Raw genomic sequence first — 13,656 nt, 5'->3', positions numbered from 1 at the left:
ATTGACACTTGGCCAAAACTGTAGAGTCTGAACCAGTCTTAATTACCAGCGGGTCTCAGTACACCTGGGTCCACCTAAACTCAGCCTAAAGCTCCTTACTTCCCAAAGGTAGCTTTTAAATAAGGCGGACAGCCAATGAGATTAAGCGTGCGGAAAAAGGGTGCAATAACCTCAACACTTGGCCTAGACAGTAGGAAGCTGCAAACGGGGTCTCAATCCTGTCTTCCCACGGTCCTGTGTCTAACATTTGTGCACCAAATAAAATGTGAAAGTGAAGGTGTGACAGACTGTCCTCATTACCTTAAGGTGATGGAGAATTGCTACGTGTTTAGCTCCCATAGACTCCGTGACAACAGGTAATTGAGAATCGTCATTCCTACCTCACATAATGTCCTATGGAGAAGCCCCGATTCAAAGAGAAACAGGGCAAATTGAAAATTCTGTGAAATTAATTACCAAAATAGGCAGGAATGTGACAATGTGCATGAGCCCCTGCCTCAATGTGAGTGTTGGGGCTGTATTGTTTGATGGATTCTTTGGTTTTGACTTAATTTGCCTGTTTGTTTTTGGAAAGAGGATTGAAAAAATATGGAGTATATGGTGGCAGATATAGTTAAAACTACACAGAAAAATTTCATAGAAAAAGAAAATGAGGGATATATCAGTGAGCACTGTATTAGGTAGACCTGTACATCAGCTTGTTAATGCTAATATTTAATATTTAGAGATGACTGAATGTGGGAGTAGGTGGGAGGAGTTGGAAGTGTCCTCAGGAAATGGCTACACTGACAGTGATTTTAAAAATGCCTACACACATCATTTAAGCATTTAATCCAAGTAATCTCAACGGAATAAAACGTGACAGTGCTCCTTTACTTGTGCTAGTGAGATTGTCACGGATGAATAAATTCCAACATATTTTTTTACATACGTTCAACAGGTGGCGATAATGAGAAGAAGAAGAAGAAGAAGAAGAAGAAGAAGAAGAAGAAGAAGAAGAAGAAGAAGAAGAAGAAGAAGAAGAAGAAGAAGAAGAAGAAGAAGAAGAAGAAGAAGAAGAAGAAGAAGAAGAAGAAGAAGCAGCAGCAGCAGCAGCAGCAGCAGCAGCAGCAATAATTGGGGTAAACATCTACTTTTTGTTTCATGAATAGTGAGGCTTGTGGCTTTTATGAAACCATACTATCTCGTCTCTGGTAAAACTAGCTCGCAGTCATGTATGAGCTGGTTAGCTACAGTAAGTTAGCAAACACAGTTGCTGCAGAGCTTCAATTTACGTTACCGTTTCCACATGGAGTGTTGCTGTATCCACCAATCCATATAGTTCGACTAATTAACAGGAAAATATTGTTCCTATGTGTTATGTGTTATATAATTATTTCGCCATTTCAGTTCGGCGAGATACGTTGCCTTCTATATTGGTGTGCTGGTCACCATCAATACTTGGCTTGGCTAGTTCGGTAAAGTTCCTTCGTACCGTGAAAAGTCCCGGTATACACTCAGCACAGATGTGTCTGCAGCAAGCGAACGTTGTGCCTTCGTTTTCTTCGCAGCTGTCCTAAAATTTGTTCTTACTTCAGAGTGCCTGACCGCAAATGTAAGTGTTTACAGAACAGCAGTTGTGATGTTTACATGACGGCAGTAATAATGAAGAGTGCCTTACCCACAAGCATAGAAATGTGTTATCACGGAACACTTATTTATAGTACTTTTATATTATATAGCATGCAGAGACAGAAACCTTTATTTCGACAGGGAAGAACATACTGAGACCAGGTCTCTTTCACTGATTTGCCCTGCTTACAAACAACATATACAGAGAATGCAGTAGTAAAAAAATAAAAAATACAAAAGTGCGAAGTATTGTAGTTGTCAAAATACAGTAAGCAAATTAAACAGTTGCAGAGCAATCGGGTAATCAGTGACAATTACAAAATACATTCCCATAAATGTCAGCTAATATTTCTTTAGGTGTTCGCAGGGGAATAAGGGTAGAGTCTGGGTAGATACAGTGGTAGTTTGGCAATGATAGCGCTATATGTAAATAAGACTCCATTGTGTTTTCTCCTGAGCTCAAGGGAGGGCCATTCCAAAGCAACAAAATACTGAACATGACTATTTTCATTTATATAACACTGGCGTGTCCCAAAAGTTATGGTGCCCTGACTTTGTATAAGCACTGCTGTAACTTCTACAATGTGAAACCAAAATGTATAAAAATGGCTTTTATTAAAATCTGAACTTTGAATCTGACTTTGAGGAGATTGATTAATCAGATATACAGTAGACTACAACTGTGACATGCCATACGTTCTGCTTTTGGGAAATTCCATAGTCATGTCAACCTGGGCATGAAAAAATAAACTTACTTCCCAATGAAACTTATTATGTCCCAATCAGTCAATTGTGACCATTTTGAAATCTGATGAAATTTAGGCTAACAACAGGAAAATGCTTAAAGCAGCACTGTCATGCTTGTTTCAATTGAGATTATTTGGATTAAATGCTTAAATTCTGTGTGTAGGCCTTTTTAAAATCATTGTCAGTGTAGCCGTTTCCTGAATATGGGGCAAAACTTCTAAGGGCAGACATGTCCAGTGGCTTCACTGTCCAGCATGTGTTACCCAGAAGGTAACAGGCACTCAAACTCAAACGAAAATACGGTAATATACAAATATTGCGTGACATCACTTTGCTAGCCTGAGCGATGTGGTGGACAGCTCTGACTTTGCCGATTTTTCACTTTTCGATTTTGACAAAGAAATGCAACCTTTTTAAACCGGGATTTACAGAGGAAGAATTGCGTGAGCAAGAGAGACAAGTCACTGCCAGTAATAACTTTGACTCCTTGCTACATCCTGCAGTGCCAAGTTCTTCTGCAGCAATAGGAGGATTAAGAAGTATCCACAACCAAGGGGTCTAAGAGGGCAACTACGTAACAAGTAAGTAAATATCTAGCTAACAAGCTGCATCAAAATCTTGGTTGTGGCTACTTCTTCCGATTAATCCTCCTATTACTGCATCAGTAGATGGTAAGTACTGCATGATGTAGCAAGGGTTCAAAGTTATTATTGGCAGTGATGCAAACTCCATGTTTGGTTTCTGGCTGCAAACTCCATGTTTGGTTTCTGGCAACAGCCGTTGCCCTTGATCCCCTTCGCTGCAGCAAAGGCTCTCCATCTTGGTTGTCATGGGTTTATAGTTCCCACACTGACACCAATTTCTGATCCCACTTCTCTGCTCTGTTAGCTTCGGCTGCCTCGTCCTCTGGTGTCTGTCTCCCTCGCTCATGCAATTCTTCCTCTGTAAATCCTGGTTCAAAACTGTAAGGTTGTATTTCAAAAGTGAAAATCTTGTCCTCTGAAAACTCGGCGCCATATCGCTCAGGCTAGCCAAGTTAGGTTATGTGATATTTGTCTGCTAATGTTACCGTATTTTAGTGGGAGTGTCATGTGATCAGAACCCTTTCAAGATGACAACAAATGTGTTACGATAAAATTTGTTTGGGAAGTAGATTGTCAAACAATGCGCATTTCAGATGTGTCATATCCATAACGCAATGGTGTCATAATGCTGGTATCTCTTCATAAAAATGAAGACAAAGATATACATTTTTACAAAATTGCTATTTTTATGCTCATTCAAGCCTTCTACATTACATTGATATCAAACTTTGTTGTGGAAATATCCTCCTATTCCTATTTCCCATCAGTCTGGCTTCAGATCGGGCCACTCGACAGAGACTGCGCTCCTCTCCGTCAGTGAGTCACTCCATGCCGCACGAGCAGCCTCCCTCTCCTCTGTCCTCATTCTTCTAGATCTCTCTGCTGCCTTCGACACTGTGGATCACTCCATCCTCCTGTCTGCCCTGTCAGCAACGGGCATCTGTGGCACAGCCCTGGACTGGATTGAGTCCTACCTCTCTGGTCGCTCCTTCCAGGTTGCCTGGGCTGGTTCGGTATCGACACCTCGGCCCCTCGCCACAGGAGTTCCCCAGGGCTCAGTCCTAGGCCCGCTTCTTTTTTCTCTTTACACTCGCTCCTTTGGCCCTGTGATCACTGCACATGGGCTATCCTACCACTGCTACGCGGCCGATACCCAACTCTTCGTCTCATTCCCGCCGTCTGATACGCAGGTTTCAGCCCGTATCTCTGCTTGCCTGAGGGACATCCAGAGCTGGATGGACAACCACCATCTAAAGCTCAACCCAGGCAAGACTGAAATGATATTCATCCCTGCTAAAACCTCTCCCCATCTGGATCTCTCCATTTCCCTCGGGGATACCACACTCACGCCGTCACCCATTGCAAGGAACCTCGGCGTGGTGATGGACACCAGACTGTCCCTCTCCGAGAACATTGTGGCGGTGACCCGGTCATGCAGGTTCTTCCTATACAACATACGGAGAATCCGCCCCTTTCTCACCCCCTACTCGACCCAGCTCCTGGTCCAAGCGATGGTTCTGTCCCGCCTGGACTACTGCAATTCCCTCTTGGCTGGCCTCCCAGCGTCTGCCATCAGACCCCTTCAACTCATCCAGAATGCAGCAGCTCGTCTGGTCTTCAACCTTCCCAAATACTCACACGTCACCCCCCTGCTTACTTCCCTCCACTGGCTGCCTGTCATGGCTCGCATCAAATTCGAAACATTGGTGCTAGCCTTCCAAGCAGTTAAGGGGTCTTCCCCAGCTTATCTACAAAAAATCATCAGACCCTACACCCCTGCCAGACCTCTTCGTTCTGCCTCCACAGGCCGCTTGGCACCTCCCCCTCTCCGAACCTCCACATCACGCTCACGACTACTGTCTGTTCTGGCTCCACGGTGGTGGAACGAACTCCCTGTTGAGGTCAGAACTGTAGAAACTCTCCCCACCTTCAAGCGCAAGCTGAAGACACACCTCTTCAAGCAGCACCTCTCCCCATCCCTCCCTACCTCCCTGTGAACCTTAATTGTTGTCTCTGTGACTTGCTTTGTGTATCGGAATTTTTAGTTGGCTAGGTAAGCAGTGTTTGGATAGTTAACTTTGGTCACTTTTGCTCTGTTGGTTTGTTTCTTTGTTCTCAAAAAAAATAAAAAAATAAAATAAAAAGGGCCCTCGTCCTTATCTTTGTTGTACAGGTAGCAGTTGAAATTGTACTTCCCTCTACGGTCTTTCAGCGAACTTATCCCTGGTTATGGGTATGCACTTTGTTGTACGTCGCTCTGGATAAGAGCGTCTGCCAAATGCCAATAATGTAATAATGTAATGTAATTTCAGCAGAGGGTGAAGAACCTGGTTCAACACCAGAGTATTTTTAGACTTTATTCATACTTGCAAGCCAATTGCAAGCCAATAAAGAATGGGGGTATGTGCTTACCGACACTTTGCCCAAAATGCAATACCTGTTGCTTTACTTAACACATGACAGAATTTTAAGCTGTCTAAGCATTTACCAGTCTTACAGTGTCCAAGGTACAATGTTAGGATTTCTGAAGATGTTTACTACCAAAGGGTATATGTGTCACAATGATTGCTGATCAGGGGGCTGGTTTGGTGTGGACACATTAAATATACAGAAGCCAGGGCTTGATGTCATACCTTATCTTTTGTAAGATGTATCTTTTAACATGTTTTTCCCCCACTTGAATAGCTTTTCCTCAGTCAACATTACCTTTTGCCCAATGTATTTTGAAGCCAAAAACCTAGCCTCCCCTTATCAACTTTTCACATGCTGCAGACTGAATGTTTGAGCACAGCAGTTTCGCCCAATGTCTTAATGTATTAAGAACACAGTTTATACATACAGTGTAGAATTTATAAAACATACAAAAATCAGGATTAGAAAATTTCCCTCTACAACTTTCTGCATTAGACTTTAAAATTCAATCTCCCTAAATTACCTGTCATTTTGTGTCACATCCATAGCGCAAGTTGTTTGTCACATTTTAAAATCTATCTTCAGAGTGATTGGTTGTTTTCTTATTTGTTTAAAATTCCAACGTACCGCACATAGTGTGACAACAAGTGCACACCCTCTACTTAACTGTCTATAACTCTATTGCACCCAAGAAATGTAAGACAGTGTGAAAAGTGTGACAATATGGTCCACTTTCCCTTACACAGCATACAGCATAGAAAAATGCATGTTAAGAAGACCCCAGTAGCGTCTCTATGCCGAAGGGGGATTAGCAATTCTACACTTGCTAGTGAAACAATTTCCTAACTTGTTCACGTTTTTGTTTACATTCTGGACCGATGGAACTGCAAATCAATCTAATGCTGTGTTACATTCAAAGTGGGAGGTTGGAATTTCCCTGTTGAAATTTCCAAGTTTCGACCTCCATGCGTTCCAGGTGCACAATTCCAAACGTAAACAAACAGTGAAAAACTGGTGTGGTGTTTATGTGGCAAGTGTATAAGCACTTGAACCATTGGCATTCTGCACTGACCAAAGGACAGGTGTGTATACCAGCAATGTTATTTGTTATCTGTGTCTCCCTCTAGCTACATTTGTAGCTAAGATGCAGTAAGTCAGTAATGTGGTATATTTAAGTAACATAAAAACATAAGTGTTTCTATGTTTGTTTTCTCAAATAGGCGGCATGGATGATGCAGTGGGTAGCACTGCCGCCTCACAGCAAGGAGGTCCTGGGTTCGAATCCCGGTCGGCCGGGCCTCTCTGTGTGGAATTTGCATGTTCTCCCCATGTTTGCGTGGGTTTCCTCCGGGTTCTCCGGTTTCCATCCACAGTCCAAAGACATGCAGGTTAGGCTGATTGGAGAGTCTAAATTGCCCATGGGTTTGAGTGTGTGAATGGTGCGTGTGCCCTGCGATGGACTGGTGACCTGTGTATTCCTGCCTTTCGCCCAATGTATGCTGGGATAGGCTCCAGCCCCCCTGTTCAGGATAAGCGAGTTAAGATAATGGATGGATGGATGGATGGATGGATGGATGGATGGATGGATGGGTTTTCTCAAATAACTTTTGTACAGAGAAGATCACTTTCAGAGATCGTTTACCCTATGGTCAGATATGACCCCAATTAAAAAAAACAAAAAACATTTTTTTAAATTTAAATGTTAAATACATTTGTAAAATACATTTCATTTTTATATTTAAAAAAAAGTATAGAGTCCCCTCCAAAAGTATTAGAACAGCAAGGCGAATTATTTTTTCTTTTCAAGACACTGAATACATTTCGGGCTGAGATAAATAGATGAACACAAGACAAGAGAATTTAAACTGGTATTTTCACCTCGATGTGTTAAACTACTTAGAACATAGCACCTTTGGTATCAGACTGCCAAATTTTTAGGTGAGAAAAGGTATTTGAACAGAGTGTATTGAAGTAAATGAAAGTAAATAACACTTAATAACACTGCCAAATGACTAAATGTAAATGTAATATTTGGTAGCTTGTCCCTTGCTTGCAATAACCGCATCAAGCCTGCAACCCATTGACATCACCAAACTGTTGCATTCTTCTTTTGTGATGCTGATAGCTGGAAAGCCTGTGCCTGCTGTCTTTTCATAGTGTTCTAGTAAGAAAATGTTTGCCGAGCCGGTGACTTGATGCTGACTGTTGACTTTGTTACTACACAACACTATTTATATTTTTTGTCTTTTTGTTTTCACTTTAGCTAACCAACTATATTACGAGCAAGCAAGTTATTTGACTATGTAACTAGCTGGCTGTATAACTCAGATATGATGGTCTACTGCAAAAGATGTGATATCAAATATTCATTCCTCTCTACGTATATAATACATTGTTATTGCTCAGATACGGATGGTAGTCCCCGGAATCAAACCTGCTCGTGCATGTTGCAGCATAAGCTCCCCCCACGGCATTGGCTGTGGCAGTTAGAACCTATTTTCACCCAATTATGTACAGCTGTACAATAAGTACATATGTACAATATTTTGGGACAGAGTGTTGGTGTGTCGACTGTATATTTTGGCTCACCAATTTAAGGAATATAAACACTGGCAGAGGGTGAGTCAACATGTCAGTGAGACCTTTTCAATGATAGGAATGGATTTATAATGAGCTTGTTTTGATGTTTTAACACGCAAATCTTACCCATTGTACCTTTAACAATATTTTTATCATGTAAGAAGAGTAATTTTGGGGATATTGTTTGTCATTTTGTGTCACATCCATAATGCTGGAATTGCCCAACAGGTTTTACTATTTGATAGTATGTTTAATATCATGCTGGAAAAAATTGTGAAAAGTGCATACCCATACCAGGGATAAGTTTACTGAAAGACCCGAGAGGGTAGTACAAATTTGACTGCTACCTGTATAACAAAGATAAGGAGCAGTGTCTATTTGATCATCGGATTAAAAAAAAAAAAAAAAAAGTTTTTTTTTTTTTGTTTTTTTTAAATAGTAATACACAAATCTATGAATAAGCTGCTTACCTAGCCAAACAAAACTAGCAAAGGTATCATCCTGGCAGGCCTGGCAGGCATGTAGGGCTTACATGCTCCTCCCGCAATCTACAGTATTATCATTTAAATTTTAATTGGAGAAATGAGGCAAAAGAAAAGCGGGCAGCATTCATAAAATTGCCTGTAGCTTGACATACGTATTCCCCTTAAGAAATGGCACAACACTGCCATCCCTTGTGTTGAAAATGCTGCAAGGGTAACAGCCCTGACAGCACAGCTTCATAGGGCTGACACTGTCACACTCCATCAGTCGGAGGTAGTATGCCCTTTACTAAGATGTAGCAGCTACTTTGGATCAGGTTACAGATTTGGATCAAAATGATCAAGCAAACCATTTCTAATTGAGAGCAAAGAAATAAATATAGCAAAGAAATATATTGATTTCAAGAAGACCTTTGAGTTTGGAACAGAAATGAAAAATATTGCCAGTGATTTTTATATATCTGTTTTGTTTGCTATTTTTGACACAAACCTGATATTATAGCAGAGCATTGATAAATCCCCCCATTTTTCCACATAGTAACCCTGTGCTATGTTTGTCGTTTTGTTTTGACAGATTACTTTTGAATCTGCACCAGTTCCAAAACATACAGTGACACAATGATAATATTGTACACCCATGCATTAAATGTATAAAAAACAAAGACGTCTCCGACCTGCACTGGGCAGGGTGGTGAGGCACCCCTGAGGACCAGAACTCACGTACAATGGACTGTATGGTGACAGGAGGCAACGTGAAAGGTAACCCATAGCATTTGTCATTCATGCATATCCGTCAGATTTTAGATGCTTGGTTATGTTTAGAAATGCCGCACTGCGTATTCACTAGAATAATAGAAGCAAGCGCACACCCCAAGTATTTAGCACAGGCGTTAGGTAAAAAGGAAGAATGCAAAGTTAGAAACCTAATACCTGCACACTGCTGTAAATACTACCTGGTGATATTTATTGAAGTGAGCTAGACAGGGTTTGGTCAGCTAAGACCAAACTAGCAATTTTATATTAGTTGGCTTCTTCAGGTTAGTCTACTTTTTATCCATTACAAGCTGCTGTACTGCATTCATACTACCAGCATCGGGCATCAAGTAGGTTCATTGTCCCCTCACCAAATAAATGTTTATGTATAAATTAAGTACATTAGTATTGTACAATTGTCTTCATTTAAGCCATTTGTAAAGTCTCTGATGCTCAGCTGAGGAGTATAAAGTCTCAAAGTAGAACACTGCAAAAATGGGATAGGGTTGCCAGGTTGTGAATCTGTGCAAAGGGGTTAAAACATCTGAAAATATTAACTGAAAATATTCAATTAATGACTTTAAATAAAATTCCTGTAAAATACACTCTTAGTGTGAACAATACAGATTTGTTTGCATTAATTTTTGACCTGATACCAATGAAAACTCTTCAGTACACTTAATGGCTTTTTTAACCTCTTTACGATTTTTCAAAGTAATATTGGGACTGACTTATACATAAAGTATAAGAATATATGTGCACATTATTAAAGCGATGGTTACAAAGGGCTGGCCGTTTAACACTAGAAAGGCCATCGGGCATTTGGACTTTAAAGACATGCTGAAATCAAAATTCACTTTCACCTCAATTTAGTCAATTCTTCATTCTTCAACACCAGACAAACGTATTAGGAAACGATAGTCTTCACACTTCCCCCTCACGGTACATAGGGAAAAATAATTAACCAAAATAAGAATAATAAATTCTTATGAAGCCAAAACACAACAAATATTTGTCAGCTGCACATAACTTTTCCAGCCAGGTTGCTTTACTTTGATGTTCAGTGTCACGGACTTACTCGCTCTAGTAAAAGGAATTAATTGAGGAAATTGAGGAATTTATTTGCCCGGTCCTTGCCATATTCATTGTACATGAATTAAGTCCTCTTGGCTTTTGAACATTGTTTGTTTTCTGTCAGGTTTTGTACAAACAAGTTGTATTCACTTGTTTCAAATTTGTCGGAATATCTGCGGATTGTTCGTCAGAGTTCTGCGGCCACAGATTGTGTGTGGGCCTACTCATAGCCTCGCCAACCAAATGGTACTCTCACACCCAGCCGACTCGCACCCTATTCCATTTTCTAACACAGTGTGCTGACTGCCTTGACGTGCTGGCAGCCGAGCAGGTAGAGAGCGCAGGATCTGTAAGCTGTAGGCAGGATTTGTATTTTTTGGTAATTCTTTTTTTTTGGGCCCCTGGACAGTGTGGGCATAATAGGCTTCAGCCCAGTCCTTGCATTAATCCAGGCTTTGGATGTAGGTTGATCTTAGAAGCCGCAGGACTTTCCCAGTGTAATGTACAGTAATGTATGCTGATGTCTCTATTTGTGGCAGTTTTTTTCTGTGCCTTTTGATGTTTTGTTGTAGTGTCAAAATAAAGATGTGTTCAAACGCTCTCTCTCCATCTCCCACGCTCCCTCCCTGCTGCAGTGCTGGCCACATCCATCCATTCACTGTCCCGGATCGGGGAGGAGCTGTACCTTGAGCCACAGGAAGATGGGGTGCATTTGCGTTCTCTTTCTCTTTTTAATTTCTTTTAACATTTGTTTCTCCGATTTGGTACCCTATCTATGGGGGCGACATGGCTCAGGCAGTAAGAGCAGTTGTCTGGCAGTAGGAGGGTTGCCGGTTCGATCCCCCGCCCGGGCTGTGTTGGAGTGTCCCTGAGCAAGACACCTCACCTCCAAATGCTCCTGGCGAGCTGGTCGGTGCCTTGCATGGCTGCCAATCGCTGTTGGTGTGTGAATGTGTGTATGAATGGGTGAATGAGAAGCATCAATTGTACAGCGCTTTGGGTAAAGGCGCTATATAAATGCCAACCATTTACCATTTACCTCGGCAGCCCAGGAAGTTCAGGATATTAGAAAGCGATGCACTTTCTGTGCCACTGCTGTGATGCTGTGTGTGTGTCTGTGTGAGATCACACTCTTCTTTGTGTCCTTTATCACCAGCCTTGTTCTTGCTATTTCTTGTAAATTTAACAGCAGAGCTCCCCAGGAAATGTCTCTTTTGGTGCTGCACAGATGTAAAAATACACTAGAATGATATATAAAAAAAATGTTGACATGTACTTTCCCTTGCACTGCAGCTGGCTCTGCGCACGGTGAACTCGTCCCGCTCCGCATATGCCTGCTTCCTCTTTGGCCCACTCTTCTTCCAGAGGTACTCCTCCTCCAAGAGCTCCACCTTCCGTTGCAAGATGGCTGTCAAGGTACTGTCAGGGAAGTGAAGTTTAAGGTGAAATATGGTTAATTTCCAAGTCCAGCAGTTTTAACGATTTAACACCCTTGTTTGACGTTTCGGCACAACCAAGTGAAAACCCTTCACTTATCCAGTATGTAAAATTATTTATTGAATTTGTTCATGATTACCAAAAGATAGCAATGATCAAATAAATTGCCAAATTTGTTGATAGCAGAGCAACCTATTGAATCAACGTTTATCAAAACGCAAAACTCAAAATTAAGGAAATTAAGAATTTAATAAAGTTACAGAACAATCAATGTCTGTCAACTACCTTAAATTAAATGTAGCAGACATGGACAGTCACAAAAGAAAACAATGAAGTGCCAACAAACAAGTGCCAAACTACAGCATATGTCTCCCAAAAGTCCCATGAAGCTGAAATTAAAGTCCAAAGACCAGTCAGCTGAATCTTCCTGAAATCACTGATGAAAATGTAAAAATTGCCAGAGTAGCTGTAAGACAGAATCATCTGTACACCTGAAAAATGTCCTTTTTCTTGATTCCCTGTATTTGTCAGTGTAAAAATGCCAACCAAGTCATGGAAGGCCCATATTTCACATGCTTCATGTGAATTCTAAACGTTTAATTAGCATATATGGTTACTAAAGGTTAAACGTAGCTTATGAGGTTACTAAAATCATTCATAGCCATTTCCAATTTATTTATTTATTTACCAGGGACAGTGCGCATTAATCAACATTTCAGTTTCCACATCAATGTAAATGTGCCAGAGTTGGCTAATGAGCTCATTTTCATCTGTAGTCCCTGGGCAGGTTGTTGTTACAAATTAGTGGCCTAATGTTATCAATACAATGCTTCAGCAAGCAGTAAATTCAACACAATACAATAAAATACAATACATAAATACATTACAAAAGTAACAGATATACTGTATATCAAAACAATGAGAATATGTTGAGGCAGTGCCAGAGATGAGGTAGTATAATTATTCATGATTGCAAGTTTGATTTGCTTTAAGCCACCTCTCGGTTTATGTTTAAAGGTTAGGTAATTATTGGAAATATTTGTTTTCTGTTTAAAAGTCCGCTATTAGTAGCCTACTGATCTTGTATGAAATATGTTCCTCCTAAAGCAATAAAACATAATTCCCAAAGAACTCAAGGGAAAAGTGTCATTTAGTCTCCCTTTCAGCAGATACAAGAAAATAAAGCCAAAAGTAAACTTTGCCACACCCAGGGAACTTGATCCAACAGCACTGAAATGACGCTAAATAAGAAAATATAAGCACTTGACAGTGACCGACTGATATGTAGCAGCCACACTATGATATCCCCTCAAGGAACTTGAAATTGTCCACTCTCTACTACCCATCCTATGCTGCTTTCTGTGATCTTGTATTCTTAGTCGCAGTATTTGCTGGCAAAACTGTACTTTCATGTTGCTAACATGTTTACAGAAGGCTTAAGTTATCAACATTTATATTGTGAACCTTTGGTTTCTCGATTCAAAAGTTAATTGGAGATTTTCTTAAAATCAATATGTTTACATATCAGTTCACCCTAACATGTAGGCTATTATTAGAGCATTTTATGTTGACAGCATCTAATGTTGTGATTGTTATACTATAGAATTATTTTTATGTTATGCACTATTAATACAAAAGGGAAAGGACTTTAAGAAGAAGAAAAAAAAAAAGCAAATCACAATCGCAATATTGGTCTGCAACATTTTCCCAGATCGTTCAGCCGTATTTCCTTCGCACTGCGTTAGTTTCCGCTCAAAGCTAGAATTGCTTCTAAAAATGAAGATTTCAACCTCCAGATTCAACAACCATTATCTGGATCAACTTGGAGATGTTCAGTTATATGTCTTCACTTTAAATCAAATCAAAAGTTATTTGTTCCTTTCAGCGGAATGCTGCGGAATGTGGACTGTTGGGCAGTGATGTGATGTGATGTGTGTGTGTAATTCAATTTGTGTAATTGAATTACCCAAGCCATG

The 13,656-nt window shown here is 40.5% G+C and overlaps 1 protein-coding gene across 4 annotated transcripts in view; it reads left to right on the top strand.

Annotated features, from left to right (window-relative positions):
• The first annotated feature begins 1,018 nt into the window (after positions 1 to 1,018).
• rad9a (RAD9 checkpoint clamp component A) overlaps positions 1,019 to 13,656 on the top strand; it is a 77,024-nt gene continuing 64,386 nt past the window's right edge. For 3 of the 4 annotated variants that reach the window (XM_061250872.1, XM_061250871.1, XM_061250868.1), the window contains exons 1-5: positions 1,043 to 1,121; positions 2,862 to 2,939; positions 8,991 to 9,175; positions 10,879 to 10,949; positions 11,537 to 11,659. In XM_061250872.1, the coding sequence (XP_061106856.1) occupies positions 9,142 to 9,175; positions 10,879 to 10,949; positions 11,537 to 11,659 (228 nt within the window). In that variant the 5' untranslated portion in view covers positions 1,043 to 1,121; positions 2,862 to 2,939; positions 8,991 to 9,141. Of the gene's footprint in view, positions 1,122 to 2,861; positions 2,940 to 8,990; positions 9,176 to 10,878; positions 10,950 to 11,536; positions 11,660 to 13,656 lie in introns of all 4 variants that reach the window. The other variant, XM_061250870.1, reaches the window with a different exon arrangement.

The sequence above is a fragment of the Conger conger genome, chromosome 8 (assembly GCF_963514075.1).
Source record: "Conger conger chromosome 8, fConCon1.1, whole genome shotgun sequence".
NCBI classification, from domain to species: Eukaryota; Metazoa; Chordata; class Actinopteri; order Anguilliformes; family Congridae; genus Conger; species Conger conger.
This window is presented reverse-complemented; position numbering and strand designations above follow the sequence as displayed.